General features: G+C 45.8%; 1 protein-coding gene across 1 annotated transcript; it reads right to left on the reverse strand.

Moving 5' to 3' along the window:
- Positions 1–7522: 7522 nt before the first annotated feature.
- Positions 7523–14065, reverse strand: LOC139551289 (histamine N-methyltransferase-like). The gene is made up of 6 exons (XM_071362755.1): positions 14028–14065; positions 13812–13864; positions 13504–13611; positions 11440–11570; positions 8518–8611; positions 7523–8327 (listed from the first exon to the last, which is right to left on the reverse strand). Exons 1-6 carry the CDS (start codon positions 14063–14065, stop codon positions 7966–7968), a joined length of 786 nt encoding a protein of 261 aa, XP_071218856.1. The 3' UTR covers positions 7523–7965.
- Positions 14066–14609: the final 544 nt, after the last annotated feature.

A 14609-nucleotide genomic window follows, 5' to 3' on the forward strand; every position in this document is an offset into this window, starting at 1 on the left:
AGGAGAGAGACATGAGGGATTTGCTGGTGTGGAGCATAAACATAAAGCACTCAGATGGCGCTGCCTGCCCAGCGCCATCTGAGCTGCCTGCCTGCCCAGCGCCATCTGAGCTGCCTGCCTGCCCAGCGCCATCTGAGCTGCCTGCCTGCCCAGCACCATCTGAGCTGCCTGCCTGCCCAGCGCCATCTGAGCTGCCTGCCCAGCGCCATCTGAGCTGCCTGCCTGCCCAGCGCCGTCTGAGCCGCCCGTCTGTCCCGAGCCGTCAGAGCCGCCCGTCTGTCCCGAGCCATTAAAGCCGTCCGTTAGTCAGGAGCCGCTAGAGCCGTCCGTCAGTCAGGAGCCGCCAGAGCCGCTCACCAGTCAGGAGCCGCCAGAGCCGCTCGCCAGTCAGGAGCCGCCAGAGCCGCTCGCCAGTCAGGAGCCGGCAGAGCCGCTCGCCAGTCAGGAGCCGCCAGAGCCATCCGCCAGTCAGGAGCTGCCAGAGCCGCCCGCCAGTCAGGAGCTGCCAGAGCCGCCCGCTAGTCAGGAGCCAGAGCCGCCCACCAGTCAGGAGCTGCCAGAGCCGCCCGCCAGTCAGGAGCCAGAGCCGCCCGCCAGTCAGGAGCCAGAGCCGCCCGCCAGTCAGGAGCTGCCAGAGCCACCCGCCAGTCATGAGCCGCCCGCCAGTCATGAGCTGCCTTCCAGTCATGAGCTGCCTTCCAGTCATGAGCTGCTCTCCAGTCATGAGCTGCCCTCCAGTCATGAGCTGCCTTCCAGTCATGAGCTGCCCTCCAGTCATGAGCTGCCCTCCAGTCATGAGCTGCCTTCCAGTTATGAGCTGCCATTCAGTCCGGAGCTGCCATTCAGTCCGGAGCTGCCCTTCAGTCCGGAGCTGCCCTTCAGTCCGGAGCTGCCATTCAGTCCGGAGCTGCCCTTCAGTCCGGAGCTGCCCTTCAGTCCGGAGCTGCCCCTCTGTCTTAAGCTACCTCTCTGTCATAAGCTACCTCTCTGTCATAAGCTACCTCTCTGTCATGAGCTACCCCTCGGTCATGAGCTACTTCTCAGTCATGAGCTGCCTCTCGGTCCGGAGCTGTCCCTCAGTCCGGAGGAGTTTCCTCAGTCTAGTGGGGCCCGTTGTTAGGGTTCCTAGGCCAAGGTCGGTGGCGAGGGTCGCCACTCAAAGGACGCTAGGGAGATGGACAAAGACAATGGTGGAGTGGGGTCCTCGTCCAGCGCCAGAGCCGCCACCGCGGAGAGATGCCCACCCAGACCCTCCCCTATAGGTTTAGGTTGTGCGGTCGGAGTCCGCACCTTGGGGGGGAGGGGGGGGGGGGGGTACTGTCACGCTCTGACCATAGTTCTTGTGTGTTTTTCCTTGTTTTGTGTTGGTCAGGACGTGAGCTGGGTGGGCATTCTATGTTTTGTGTTTCTATGTGGGGATTGTCAATTGGCCTGATGTGGTTCTCAATCAGAGGCAGGTGTTTGTCATTGTCTCTGATTGGGAACCATATTAAGGTAGCCTGTTTTGTGTTGGGATTTGTGGGTGGCTGTTTCCTGTCTTTGTGTTTCTATGCACCAGATAGGACTGTTTCGTTTTTGCCACGTTTGTTATTTTGTATTTTTGTAAGTGTTCACAGTTTCGTCTATTAAACATGTTGAGCACTGGCTACGCTGCGTGTTGGTCCGATCCCTGCTACACCCTCAGACGAAGAGGAGGAAGGCTGCCGTTACAGGGCGTGACACAGTGGTTACTTCTCTTTATCTAGTTTCGATCTAAATCACACCTAGCCTGCAAGCACGCTCTTGAAACAGGTAGGGCTTAATCGCCAATACTAATATAGATAGCTTGTGCAAAGTATAGTGGCAGAGTTCAGACACATAGCAACAGTACAATAGTGAGACAAGCATATGAATCTTAAGGTCCCCTTAATCATTAATGGGAAGGGTCTTTGGGACCCTACCCCCTACATGTGTTTTTGAAGGAAAGAAGAAGGGAAGGAATTCAGACAGCCATGCCAACAACAGTGGTTGGCTATACAGAGCCACGGCAGGTTTTTTGACCTGATTTGGAGATGCAGCTTATTCAGTATATTGGCCTGTCACCAAGTGAGGTCAGAAGACTTGCGTACCAGTTTTCTGTGGCACATCAGCTGAAGTTTGTGCCAATGTGGGCAGAAAAAGAAAAGGCCAGCTTGGAGTGGTTTACAGACTTCTTAAAGCAGCACCCAACTCTGTCACTGAGAAAGCCAGAGGCAACTAGCCTTGCCAGGGCAAGTAGCTTCAACAGAGAAAATGTTCATGCTTTCTTTGACAATGTAACAGAAGTGCTACAGAGATATCGATTTGGACCAGGAAACATATGGAATGTTGATGAAACTGGGGTGACCACTGTACATAAACATGACACAGTGGTGGCAGACGTGGATTCAAACAAGGAGGGTCACTGACCTCCGCTGAAAGGGGAACCTTCGTCACACTGGCTTGTGCTGTCTCCGCAATCATTTCCTGATCAACAGGCCACCTGGCAGCAAAGGAGGGGCAAATCCCTCTGGGTGGATGAAAGATGTGCACTTTGTTGACTTCCTGAAACATTTCATCGAGCATACGAAGTTCTTGAACGAGAGGTCCTGTTTACTCCTTTTGGACAACCACGAGTCTCATCTGTCCATTGATGGACTCAATTATGCCAAAGAAAATGGCATAATTATGCTGTCATTCCCACCCCATTGCTCTCATCGGCTTCAACCCTTAGACAGGTCTGTCTACAGCCACTACAGAGGCACATCAACACCGCGTGTGATGCCTGGATGAGGAACAATCCCGGGAAGACAATGTCAATTTATGACATTCCTGGGATTGTGGCAATCGCCTATCCTCTGGCTGCAACCCATTTGAACATGCAGGCTGGCTTTAGGTTGGCTGGGGTACAACTTTACAACAGGGATGTATTTCTGGAAACCGAGATTGCGCCACCCTTCGTTACAGATCGCCCCATTCAGAACCCAACTCTACCAGGCCCCAGCACAAACCTGCCAAGCCCCAGCACCATTTCAGCCCTGCCTAGCACGAGCTCAGACACAAACCTGCCCAGTTCTTATGCTCGAACCAGCTCACCCTTGCCCAGCAATGCCATTGCTGACAGCGAACTACCAACTCCAGAGGACAGCTAGCCCCCGAAAACCAGCTTGCAAAGGAAGAACACAGCGCAAAACCGCAATTCTAACTGGCACACCAGTGAAGCAGGCACTAGAAATGGAAATGAATAGGCACAATATAGCAAAAGGCTTTTTCCGAAGAAAGGAAGCAAGGGGAGAAGTTAAAATCTGGATCTGCAAAGAAACAAGAAGGCAGCTAAAAAAGGAAAAATCGTAGAAGAGTCTTCATCAGATGAAGAAGAGTGCTTCTGCCTCATCTGTGTGGAGGCATTTTCAAACAGCCTTCCAAAGGAGACTTGGGTGAAGTGTGTGAGATGCAACAAATGGACCGATGATGCTTGCACCTCAGGCCAGGCAATTTATGTGTGCCAGAACTGTGACTCTGAAGATGAGTCTGATTAGTCAGATACGGATGTAAGTCTTATAGGCTGTGACAAAACTGTTCATTAGTGTGTTTAAACACCACATCTGTTTTGTTTAGACTTTAAACATTTAAGCAAGTTATCTGCAGCATTATATTCCATTCTGATTCCAACAATTACCGTGGATCTATGTGCACGCCAAAGAACATTCGATTTCAAAGTTTAAAGTAAAATGGTCGTGCCACTTAATTCATGTGTGCTCTGCCAGCATTATGGTTTTGATTGAAAGTGTCACACCCTGACCGTAGATTGCTTTGTATGCTTCTATTTTTTGTTTGGTCAGGGTGTGATGTGGGTGGGTATTCTATGTTGTATGTCTAGGTGTTGTTTTCTATGTTTAGACCTGGTATGGTTCCCAATCAGAGGCAGCTGTCAATCGCTGTCTCTGATTGAGAACCATACTTAGGTAGCCTGTTTTCCCACTTTTGTTTGTGGGTGGTTGTTTTCTGTGTCTGTGTTTTCACCATACAGAACTGTTTCGATTTTCATTTATTTCCTTCACTTTGTTATTTTGTATTTTTCGTGTTCTGATATAATAAATTATCATGGACACTTACAATGCTGCATTTCGGTCCGATCCTTCCTACTCCTCATCCGATGAAGACGAAGATCGTTACAGAACCACTTACCAAGAAAGGACCAAGCAGAGTGGTAACGAGAGGCAGCGATATCTGGAGAAATGGACATGGGAGGAGATATTGGACGGCAAGGGACCCTGGAGACAGGCTGGGGAATGTCGCCGCCCCAAAGAAGAACTAGAGGCAACAAAAGCTGAGCGGCGGCGATATGAGGTAAGGCAGCGCAACAGGCACGAGAGGCAGCCCCCCCCCAAAAAATTGGGAGGCACACGGGGAGATTGGTGGAGTCAGGCGATAGACCTGAGCCAACTCCCCGTGCTTACCGAAAGCAGCGTAGTACTGGTCAGGCACCGTGTTATGCGGTGAAGCGCACGGTGTCGCCAGTACGCGCTCATAGCCCGGAGCGCTATAGGCCAGCCCCCCGCAAGTACCATGCGAGAGTGGGCATCCAGCCAGTGCGAATTGTGCCAGCTCAGCGTGTTTTGTCTCCGGTATGCCGTTTCGGCCCAGGGTATCCTGCGCCGGCTCTGCGTGCTGTGTCTCCGGGGCGCTGGGAGGGTGCAGTTTGCCCTATGCCTGTGCTCCGCCCGTGCCGGGCGAATGTGGGCATTGAGCCTCAGGGAGAGGTGCGAGTGGTATGCACCAGAGCTCCAGTGCTCCCCCACAGCCCAGTTCAACCTGTGCCTGCACTCTGGAGGGTCCGAGCCAAAGTGGTCATCCAGCCTGGAGGAGTGGTGCCAAGGCTGCGCACCAGAGCTCCAGTGCTCCCCCACAGCCCGGTCCATCCGGTGCCTACTCCACGCACCAGGCCTCGTGTAGATCTCCCCAGCCTGGTGGGCCCTGTGGCAGCGCCACGCACCAGGCTGTCTCTCCATCTCCTCCCTCCAGGTTCTCTCTCCAGTCTGGAGCTGCCAGAGCCGCCCGTCAGTCCGGAGCTGCCAGAGCCTCCCGTCAGTCCGGAGCTGCCAGAGCCGCCCGTCAGTCTGGAGCTGCCAGAGCCGCCCTCCTGTCCGGAGCTGCCAGAGCCGCCCTCCTGTCCGGAGCTGCCAGAGCCGCCCTCCTGTCCGGAGCTGCCAGAGCCGCCCTCCTGTCCGGAGCTGCCAGAGCCGCCCTCCTGTCCGGAGCTGCCAGAGCCGCCCGCCCGCCCGCCCTCACCTATAGGTTCAGGTTTTCGGGGGGGGGGGGGTGGGGGTACTGTCACGCCCTGACCGTAGATTGCTTTGTATGTTTCTATTTTTCGTTTGGTCAGGGTGTGATGTGGGTGGGTATTCTATGGTGTATGTCTAGGTGTTGTTTTCTATGTTTAGGCCTGGTATGATTCCCAATCAGAGGCAGCTGTCAATCGTTGTCTCTGATTGAGAACCATACTTAGGTAGCCTGTTTTCCCACTTTTGTTTGTGGGTGGTTGTTTTCTGTGTCTGTGTTTTCACCATACAGAACTGTTTCGATTTTCATTTATTTCCTTCACTTTGTTATTTTGTATTTTTCGTGTTCTGATATAATAAATTATCATGGACACTTACAACGCTGCATTTTGGTCCGATCCTTCCTACTCCTCATCCAATGAAGACGAAGATTGTTACAAAAATGCATGATTTGCCAGATTCTCTAGGCATGGTTGTTTTTATTTAGATTTCTTTAATGAAGTTGAATTTGGTGATGAATTTGAAATTAAAATCAATATTCACAATTATTTGTGTTCTTATTTGTTGATAATCCAATGTGACAACTTACTCCACGTAAGTGTGACAATTTACCCACTGATGGGGCAAATTGTCACAAGTGCACACTTTCTATTTAACGGTCTACAACTCCATACTGAAATAAGATATGAAGATGTAATGTATGAATGTGCCCAAGACTTCCGTCTTTCATTTTGTATGACATTTATACCATTGTGATGTATTGTCCCCAGTAAATGTTAGACAGTGTGAAAAGTGTGACAACATACCTCGCTCTCCCCTATGATAGATGTTTTCGCAATCTAAATGTCGTATTCCTATTAACTTCCAATGTAGTGAGAGTGACTTTATCACGGTGCTACGTCATACCGGCTGGATTACTGCCTACTTGAACGCCAATAACTCAGATACACACGAAAACATGAAATGACCCAGGAAATCAATAGAACATCACTCAGAGATGCACAAAAACAATATAACATTCAAAACGGGTTAACCTTTCCTTTAACTTCTGAATGTATTGCCATTTAGGACTTCGCTGCTGTTGCTTCCCTGTCCCACTCTCCGCCATTTTTCCAACGGTTAACGGAGATGAGGTGCGGAGTGCTTTATGTCTGTGGCAAATCATTTGAAAGATGCTTATCTCCTCCTACTAACGTTACAGCAGTTTTGCATTAGGTATTTGCTTAATTTATATTTGTCCCTTTATGATGATGATCGGGATGTATTAGTGGTAGTTTTGTGATAAACATTTTATGGAGAAAAAATTAATAAATAAACATATTTTCTCAGTTAGTTTGTTTTTCTAAACGTTAACAATCCCAATTTTGTTCATGTTCACACTCCTAGTACAGTATAATGTTCTGTATTGTGCTGTATTTTACACTATTTAACTAAACTCTACGGCACTGCACTGTATTCTACTGTGCTCTTCTGTACTGAACTTTGCTGTGCAATTTATGAAACATAGACGTCTCTGATTGGTTCAGATTTGGTCCGGTCTGGAACGACCAAATTTGGGGTGCGGATCTCATTAGAATACTCAAGCTCTGCGCCTGCAGGCCTATGTATCAAAACCATACAATAACAGCTTACAGTACAAGTAGCAGATTGATTAGAAACTATAATGCATTAACAATATATTGTATGCTTGGTCACCTATTCAAATACTGTATGTGTAGTGCAAACAATATATAAAACATAAAAGAGTAAGTACATGGACTACAAGTTTACTTTATACAGAGCACATCTGAACAAAGGTAAGACTGGTCATCGTTTGGTCCCACTTCTCTTGATATCACTGAGACAGAATTAAAATCCACACTGGCTAAATGATTACGGCCAGTCAAATATTGATGAACTACTTCCACAGACTGATTAGCCAATTGTTAAGAGTACATGAGAAAACATGCTGATATCTGCAGTCATTCAGTAGACTGGTGGATCATATCTTATCATAACTGATAGAGGTCATGATACAACTGTGTACATTCTAGAGTGTATACAGGATACATTCATATATAATTTAGACAAGATGTCAATAATAAAAGCCACTGTGTATCTTATGTCAGGTTCTGTTAGGATAATTAAGTTTGTGTTCTTTAACCAACTAAATGAAATTACTCAGTATGCTATATCAGGATTTGTAGGATACTGATGGAAATAAAAACAGACAGAGGCCCAGTCTACAATAGTCAAATGTTTATTTACGGGAACGTTCTCCCTATCATTTCCGGTACATTGGTCTATATACCTCACATTTCGTCATAAACGTCCCTCCTTCTCTCAGATACAATGGCAACATAGTTCACAAGTCTTCTTCTCATACATTGTCCGCCACCTGTTATACAATCTACTACAAGCCCAAGGTCTCTCCCCTCCCTGGGTGGGAAGACTTCCATCCCTGTTATCAATTTCACAGTGGTCACAAGTTGTCTGCCACAGTTCCTTGCCTACCAACAGTCCCTCTTTCTTATGGACAAACATGATTCATCAGACAGGATATAATTATGTTAGTTATAATTCTACGTTAAATGTATACATCATTTAGTCATTATTCATAAAATGCCCATAACAGGTTCTGATGTTGTCGCTCAATTCATCATTGTTGCTACAGTATTTAAAGTTACTGTAAAGGGTTAACAACTAGTTACTGTAGAGGGTCAACGACCAGCACTCCCAGGGTGTTATTGAAGATAACCCTTCCCTCTACCTCTTTACTACAGTCTGGGTGTCTCAGCAGCTCCAGAGCTCTAGCCTTCAGCTCTGCAGGAGCCGTGCAGCTGAAGTTCAACACCTCAGTCAGGAAGTCCAGCAGTAGCTCTCCTCTCTGGTCCCCCTCAGTGAAACACTCTGTGATATCAATCTGAGAAGGTAGCTCGTAGCTCTGGTAGCTCACTGTCTTAGAGTCCAGGTAGGTTTTAATATCACCTGTAGTGACACATTGACTGCTCTCTGTGTTACACAGTTGGGTCTTGAAGGTCCTCCAATGCTTCCCCCAGCCACTCTCACCTACAGAAAAAGTATAACAGTATAACAGTTCACACAGTATTTTTGATTTTGTGTATTATGTGTATGCCAGGAATCCCTGTATTGTTGCCAGACAAACATTCCTATTAGACAAGTATGTATTCAAATCAATAAGTAAAACATATAACAGAGCTCTGGCAGGCATGGGTTCTGATAAACCTATTTGACTCACCAGACACCAGAATGATAAGTAGTTTTCCTTTCTTGTCCAGGAGGCTCTGGTAGAATGACACTGTAGCACAAGGATCCTTCACGTAATACAACATCTGGATGGAACCCAGAGGAACTATCTGATTATTCTCATAAAAGACTGAATGTGACCTTAATAATGCAATACAAATGAATAGCAATAGCTATGTATGGTGCAAACAGTGCATTCGGAAAGTATTCAGACCCCTTGACTTGTTCCACATTTTGTTACATTACAGCAAAAACAGATTTTTAGAAATGTTAGCAAATGTATTAAAAACAAAAAACAGAAATACCTTATTAACATAAGTATTCAGACGCTTTGCTATGAGAGCTCCGGTGCATCCTGTTTCCATTGATCATACTTGAGATGTTTCTACAACTTGATTGGAGTACACCTGTGGTAAATTCAATTGATATGACATGATTTGGCACACACCTGTCTATATAAGGTCCCACAGTTGACAGTGCATGTCAGAGCAAAAACCAAGCCATGAGGTTGAAGGAATTGTCCGTAGAGCTCCGATAGCCTTGGTTTTTCTAATGACTGCCTCGCCTGGTTCACCAACTACTTTGCAGACAGAGTTCAGTGTGTCAAATCGGAGGGCATGTTTTCCGGACCTCTGGCAGTCTCTATGGGGGTACCACAGGGTTCAATTCTCGGGCCGACTCTTTTCTCTGTATATATCAATGATGTCGCTCTTGCTGCGGGCGATTCCCTGATCCACCTCTACGCAGACGACACCATTCTGTATACTTCTGGCCCTTCCTTGGACACTGTGCTAACTAACCTCCAAACGAGCTTCAATGCCATACAACACTCCATCCAACACTTACCCTAGTAAAACTGACTATCCTACCGATCCTCGACTTCGGCGATTTCATCTACAAAATAGCTTCCAATACTCTACTCAGCAAACTGGATGCAGTCTATCACAGTGCCATCCGTTTTGTCACCAAAGCCCCATATACCACCCACCACTGCGACCTGTATGCTCTAGTCGGCTGGCCCTCGCTACATATTGGTCGCCAGACCCACTGGCTCCAGGTCATCTATAAGTCTATGCTAGTTAAAGCTCCGCCTTATCTCAGTTCACTGGTCACGATAACAACACCCACACGTAGCACGCGTTCCAGCAGGTCTATCTCACTGATCATCCCCAAAGCCAACATCTCATTTGGCCGCCTTTCCTTCCAGTTCTCTGCTGCCAGTGACTGGAACGAATTGCAAAAATCGCTGAAGTTGGAGACTTTTAATTCCCTCACCAACTTTAAGCATCAGCTATCTGAGCAGCTAACCGATCGCTGCAGCTGTACATAGTCCATCGGTAAATAGCCAACCCAATCTACCTACCTCATCCCCATATTGTTTTTATTTACTTTTCTGCTCTTTTGCACGCCAGTATCTCTACTTGCACATCATCATCTGCTCATTTATCACTCCAGTGTTAATCTGCTAAATTGTAATTATTCGCTCCTATGGCTCATTTATTGCCTACCTCCTCATGCCTTTTGCACACACTGTATATAGACTTTCTTTTTTTCTACTGTCATTGTGTCATTGACTTGTTTATTGTGTTATTGGCTTGTTTATTGTTTATTCTATGTGTAACTCTGTGTTGTTGTCTGATTCACACTGCTTTGCTTTATCTTGGCCAGGTCGCAGTTGTAAATGAGAACTTGTTCTCAACTAGCCTACCTGGTTAAATAAAGGTGAAATTAAAAATTAAAAAAGAGCTACGAGACAGGATTGTGTCGAGGCACAGATCTGGGGAAAGGTACCAAAACATTTCTCCTGCATTGAAGGTCCCCAAGAACACAGTGGCCTCCATCATTCTTAAATGGAAGAAGTTTGGAACGACCAAGACTCTTCCTCGAGCTGGCCGCCCAGCCAAACTGAGCAATCAGGGGAGAAGGGCCTTGGTCAGGGAGAAAGATCACTCTGACAGAGCTTCAGAGTTCCTCTGTGGAGATGGGAGAACCTTCCAGAAGGACAAACATCTCTGCAGCACTCCACCAATCAGGCCAGCACTCCACCAATCAAGCCACTCCTCAGTAAAAGGCATATGACAACTCGCTTGGAGTTTGCCAAAAGGCACCTAAAGGACCCAGACCATGAGAAACAATATTCTCTGGTCTGATGAAACCAAGATTGAACTCTTTGGCCTGAATGCCAAGCGTCACGTATGGAGAAAACCTGGCACCATCCCTACGGTGAAGCATGTTTTTCAGCGGCAGGGACTGGGAGACTAGTCAGGATTGAGGGAAAGATGAACAGAGCAAAGTACAGAAAGATCCTTGATGAAAACCTGCTCCAGAGCACTCAGAACCTCAGACTAGGGTGAAGGTTCACCTTCCAACAGGACAATGACCCTAAGCACACAGCCAAGACAAAGCAGGAATGGCTTCGAGACAAGTCTCTGAATGCCGTTGAGTGGCCCAGCCCGGACTTGAACCCGATCAAATATCTCTGGAGACCTGAAAATAGTTGTGAAGCGACACACCCCATCCAACCTGACAGAACTTGAGAGGATCTGCAGAGATTAGCGGGAGAAACTCCCCAAATACAGCTGTTTCAAGCTTGTAGCGTCATACCCAAGAAAACTCGAGGCTGCAGTCGCTGCCAAAGGTGCTTCAACAAAGTACTGAGTAAATGGTCTGAATACTTATGTAAATATTTATTTCCGTTTTTTAATTTCTAAAAAACAGTTTTTGCTTTGTCATTATGGTGTATAGTGTGTATATTGATGAGGGGGGGGGGGAAACTATTTAATTCATTTTAGAATAAGGCTGTAAAGTAACAAAATGTGAAAAAAGTCAAGGGGTTTGAATACTTTCCAAATGCACTGTACTGCAGCACACACACCAGGCATCCACTACACAAATCCATGTGGTTAGTTCTAACCTGTATCATGTGTATGAAGTCCATCTTCTTGGTATAGTTCTTCTCTCGCCAGTCCTTCTCAAACTCAGTGGCAGTCATCTTATTCCAGGTGAATTTAATGTAATCTAGATTTGGTTTCTGGGACACCAAAACTACACAAGATAAAGATATACACTGAGTGAACAAACATTAAGAACACCTTCCTAATATTGAGTTGCAGCTTTTGCCCTCAGAACAGCATCAATTAGTCAACATGGGCCACAAGGATGCTGGCCCGTGTTGACTCCAATGCTGGGGCGGCAGGTAGCCTAGTGGTTATAAAATCAAATCAAATTTTATTTGTCACATACACATGGTTAGCAGATGTTAATGCGAGTATAGTGAAATGCTTGTGCTTATAGTTCCGACCATGCAGTAATATCTAACAAGTAATCTAACCTACCAATTTCACAACAACTACAGTGGGGCAAAAAAGTATTTAGTCAGCCACCAATTGTGCAAGTTCTCCCACTTAAAAAGATGAGAGATGCCTGTAATTTTCATCATAGGTACACGATTTTTAATGAATTTATTTGCAAATTATGGTGGAAAATAAGTATTTGGTCAATAACAAAAGTTTATCTCAATACTTTGTTATATACCCTTTGTTGGCAATGACAGAGGTCAAACGTTTTCTGTAAGTCTTCACAAGGTTTTCACACACTGTTGCTGGTATTTTGGCCCATTCCTCCATGCAGATCTCCTCTAGAGCAGTGATGTTTTGGGGCTGTTGCTGGGCAACACAGACTTTCAACTCCCTCCAAAGATTTTCTATGGGGTTGAGATCTGGAGACTGGCTAGGCCACTCCAGGACCTTGAAATGCTTCTTACAAAGCCACTCCTTCGTTGCCCGGGCGGTGTGTTTGGGATCATTGTCAAGCTGAAAGACCCATCCACGTTTCATCTTCAATGCCCTTGCTGATGGAAGGAGGTTTTCACTCAAAATCTCACGATACATGGCCCCATTCATTCTGTCCTTTACACGGATCAGTCGTCCTGGTCCCTTTGCAGAAAAACAGCCCCAAAGCATGATGTTTCCACCCCCATGCTTCACAGTAGGTATGGTGTTCTTTGGATGCAACTCAGCATTCTTTGTCCTCCAAACACGACGAGTTGAGTTTTTACCAAAAAGTTATATTTTGGTTTCATATGACCATATGACATTCTCCCAATCTTCTTCTGGATTAAGGACCATAGGTGATATGGTCCTTGACTAGTCTCTCAAAGCACTTCATGATGACGGAAGTGAGTGCTACGGGGCGGTAGTCATTTAGCTCAGTTACCTTAGAGTGTTGGACTAGTAACCGAAAGTTTGCAAGATCGAATCCCCGAGCTGACAAGGTAAACATCTGTCGTTCTGCCCCTGAACAAGGCAGTTCCTAGGCTGTCATTGAAAATAAGAATTTGTTCTTAACTGACTTGCCTAGTTAAATAAAGGTTTAAAAATATATATAATTGAAATGCTTCCCAGAGTTGTGTCAAGTTGGCTGGATATCCTTTGGGTGGTGGACCATTCTTGATACACATGGGAACTGTTGAGCGTCAAACTCGGCAGTGTTGCAGTTCTTCACACAAACCGGTGCGCCTGGCACCTACTACCATGGCACTTCAATATTTTGTCTGGCCCATTCACCCTCTGAATGGCACACATACACAATCCATGTCTCAATTGTCTCAAGGTGTGACAATGATTATTTAATCTGCCTCCTCCCATTCATCTAAACTGATTGAAGTGGATTTAACAAGCGAAGGGATCATTCACCTGGTCAGTCTATGTCATGGACATTTTTTGTATACTCATGAAGTCAATCAACATAAAAAGTGACTGTAAGATTAAGTTGTTCGGATATTCCATTGAATGAATCATGTATTACACAATATGTAAAAATATACACTTATAGTTGTCTTAAACCTTTCCATTGGAGTCTGCAGTCCCGTGATTGTAATAACGTTATACCCTTTTAATAGTGGTACTGGTAAACCCTTGCATTACAGTCTACTTTACCCTGATAGTTTTATTGTACTACTGTCTAACTCTACCCATACCTTTATAAAGGTGTAACTGCTGCGCGCTGGGCTCCACCACCTGATTGTCCACAGTTACGGCAAGATGCTTCAGACGCAGCTCCGAGAACATCTCCAGGTCAACCTCACCTGTTAAAAAACTCTTATGGCTGAGATCGGCTAAGATCCCGTTAACGGGATCGATTTGACAACACCCAGTGAAAGTGCAGGGCGCCAAATTCAAACAACAGAAATCTCATAATTAAAATTCCTCAAACATACAAGTATTTCACACCATTTTAAAGATAAACTTCTTGTTAATCCCTTGTAACAGCTTGTATCTTTCTCACCTGCTCCACTTCCGACTCCCATCACATTAAGTTTGGCTTTTCCCTCTCCAATTCTGTGGAAGACAAAGGCAGGATATTGTGCTATCGGGACAGGTAGCTACTATCATAAAACACCTTAGAGTCTTAGCTACATCCTTGTTACCTGACAATTTGACAATTTGACATTGTGAGGATGAACCAGCTAATCAAGGGACTTGGGTTTTCCAGTCAATCTACCTCCTCATTCGTTTTCGGAACATCTCCTTAAAATTCATTATGTTCTTCCTTTGCACTCAAATCAGTCAGACAACATGAAACGCTATTAAAGTGATGTGTGTGGCGGTAACTACGGTAACAGATAAATCCTGATTAAACTGAGATCTAGTTCTCCCAGCTGTTCAGAATGAGCTGATGCCTGGGACTAAAACAGACTGAACCAGATTAATTAGATCTAACAAGAAGCTGTGTTCAGGGCTGCTCATCTGGCTGGCTGTGATACTACTGCTCTAATTCACTTCAGCCTTAAATAGAAATGACAATCTTAACTAAATTAATTGGATTAAACTAAATATTTTAAATCCACTTCCCCCATCCCCTGAATAGATTGAAATTAACTGAGAGGCTGTCTGTCAATCTATGCAGAGTGTGTATCCATGATGCATCAATCTGAAAGGGAAACCACTTGTTCATAACATCATCAACAACCCCATTAATAACAATCAACAACTCAAACTATTTTGTCAAGCCAGGTCAACCAATCACCTATACTCGGAGGTAAATGTTATTGCTTTTCACACACAAACAACAAAACAGAGAAAA

The sequence above is a fragment of the Salvelinus alpinus genome, chromosome 23 (genome assembly GCF_045679555.1).
Source record: "Salvelinus alpinus chromosome 23, SLU_Salpinus.1, whole genome shotgun sequence".
Classification (NCBI taxonomy): Eukaryota; Metazoa; Chordata; class Actinopteri; order Salmoniformes; family Salmonidae; genus Salvelinus; species Salvelinus alpinus.

Excerpts from the sequence above, each read along its gene's own strand:
- LOC139551289 (XM_071362755.1), bottom strand. The coding sequence starts at position 14,065 with ATGAATTTTAAGGAGATGTTCCGAAAACGAATGAGGAG. Across the intron at positions 13,612-13,811 it reads GGGAGTCGGAAGTGGAGCAG|GTGAGGTTGACCTGGAGATG; the intron begins GTGAGAAAGATA and ends GTTTTTTAACAG. Across the intron at positions 8,612-11,439 it reads ACTTCATACACATGATACAG|ATGTTGTATTACGTGAAGGA; the intron begins GTTAGAACTAAC and ends GGTTCCATCCAG.